Source organism: Vicia villosa, linkage group LG3, assembly GCF_029867415.1.
Source record: "Vicia villosa cultivar HV-30 ecotype Madison, WI linkage group LG3, Vvil1.0, whole genome shotgun sequence".
Classification (NCBI taxonomy): domain Eukaryota; kingdom Viridiplantae; phylum Streptophyta; class Magnoliopsida; order Fabales; family Fabaceae; genus Vicia; species Vicia villosa.
Genome location: NC_081182.1, coordinates 147,271,700 through 147,273,933, shown reverse-complemented (window position 1 = coordinate 147,273,933; position 2,234 = coordinate 147,271,700). Strand labels below are relative to the sequence as shown.

Sequence of the window (2,234 nt, the reverse complement as noted above, 5' to 3'; positions counted from 1 at the left end):
TAACACTTATATTAAAGACCAAAATAAAAAAGAGCAGCCTAGTTGTTACTTTAATTTTAATTTATTTTATTAAAACTTATTAAAAATAATTTAATAAGTTATCACACTTAGCACTATATTATTGGCACTGTATTATTGTCCAAAATGTGACTCAACAAATTATTTTATTGCAATACATGATTGTGGAAATTCTATGAAACCTATGACAGGAATTTATTTTCATATGTTATCATTTTCCATACGGCAAAGTCTTAAAAATTGTGATATGAGTCTAATTCATACATTCCAATGAAAGAGAAAACCAAGAGGAAAATACCCTTTAGGAGGAACAAAAAACTATTATATATTTCCCATTAAATATTCATTTTCATATCATGCACCTTGAAACTAATGAACTCAGAAATTATTTTGAATAAAACCTTTTTGAAGTTCTCCCATTTTTTCTTTCTTTTAACTTCAAGTTTTGCAACTTTCTTGAAGTTGGTATTCTTCATTATCATAACATCATAACATGGTTTTGAAATTTTCTCTCATTGTAGTTTTCACTGTGTTTCATTTCTTCACTTTGGAAGCTAATTCTAAGAATCATAATCCCAATCACAATGTTGAGCCTAAAAAATCACTGACTGATTTTGCAGTTAGAGACTTAACAAGAATTCAAACTCTACACAAAAGGGTCATTGAAAACAAGAACCAAAACTCCATTTCAAGGATGCAAAAAACGAAGGAAGAATCAAAGAAATCTTATAGGCCTCGGGTGGTTTCTCCGGCTGCACCGCCGGAATATTTTACTGGAAACTATTCAAGTCAGCTTGTTGCAACGTTGGAGTCAGGAGTCAGTTTTGGCTCTGGTGAGTATTTCATTGATGTGTTCATAGGCACACCACCAAAACATTTTTCTATGATACTCGACACCGGTAGTGATCTTAATTGGATTCAATGTGTTCCTTGTTATGTTTGTTTTGATCAAAATGGACCATATTATGATCCTAAAGATTCTTTTTCTTTTAAGAACATAAGTTGTCATGATTCGCGTTGTCAACTTGTGACATCGCCTGATCCTCCTTCTCAGTCTTGCAAGACTGAGGAGGAGAATCAGGTATGTCCGTATTTTTATTGGTATGGTGATAGTTCAAATACAACAGGCGATTTCGCAGTTGAAACATTCACCGTGAATCTCACGAAACCGAATGGGAAATCGGGTTTCAAAATCGTCGAAAATGTTATGTTTGGTTGTGGTCATTGGAATAGAGGACTATTTCGCGGCGCGTCTGGATTATTAGGCTTAGGAAGAGGACCATTATCATTTGCTTCACAGCTTCAGAATCTCTATGGTCATTCATTTTCATTTTCCTATTGTTTTGTGGAGAGAAATAGCAATTCAAGTGTTAGTAGCAAATTGATATTTGGTGAGAACAAAGAGCTTCTTAATAATCCTAATATGAATTTCACTTCTTTTGTTGGTGGAAAAGAGAACACATTTTACTATGTTGAGATAAAATCTGTTATGGTTGGTGGTGAGGTGTTGAATATATCCGAAGAAACTTGGAATTTATCAGAAGAAGGTGTTGGTGGCACAATAATTGATTCTGGTACAACTTTAACTTATTTTGCTGAACCTGCTTATGAGATTATTAAGGAAGCATTCATGAAGAAAATCAAGGGCTATGAAATTGTAGAAAGCTTTTCACCTTTGAAGCCATGTTATAATGTTAGCGGAATTGAAGAAATGGAATTGCCCGAATTCGGAATCGTGTTTTCCGATGGCGCTGTTTGGGATTTTCCGGTTGAGAATTACTTCATTCAGATTGAGTCTGATGAAGTTGTTTGTTTGGCTATTTTGGGGACTCCTAAATCTGCTCTTTCAATAATTGGAAATTATCAACAGCAGAATTTTCAGATTTTGTATGATAGGAAGAATTCAAGACTCGGTTATGTTCCAAAGAAATGTACCGAAGTTTAACAGACACTTCAGATTGAAGACGTGTATGGTGTCTAGCTCTATCAGTGTCTGACATTAACACACGTAACACATTCTGTTGTTTTATTTTCTCAAATTATTATCAGTAATGACGTATCTGTGTCAGGCAATTTATAATGTATATAAGAGTAATATAGTTATTTTGACATTATTCTACTTTGTTGTGGACCATTTTCTTTAGAACACTTTCTATTTTTAAAGTTCCTCACTTTTCTTGAACAAATATTCAAATGGAATATGGCTATTAAATTAT

At 33.3% G+C, this 2,234-nt stretch overlaps 1 protein-coding gene across 1 annotated transcript; it reads left to right on the top strand.

Annotated features, from left to right (window-relative positions):
• The first annotated feature begins 261 nt into the window (after nt 1–261).
• Nucleotides 262–2,234, top strand: LOC131662490 (aspartic proteinase nepenthesin-2-like). The gene has a single exon (XM_058932283.1). It carries the CDS (start codon nt 512–514, stop codon nt 1,961–1,963), a length of 1,452 nt encoding a protein of 483 aa, XP_058788266.1. The 5' UTR covers nt 262–511; the 3' UTR covers nt 1,964–2,234.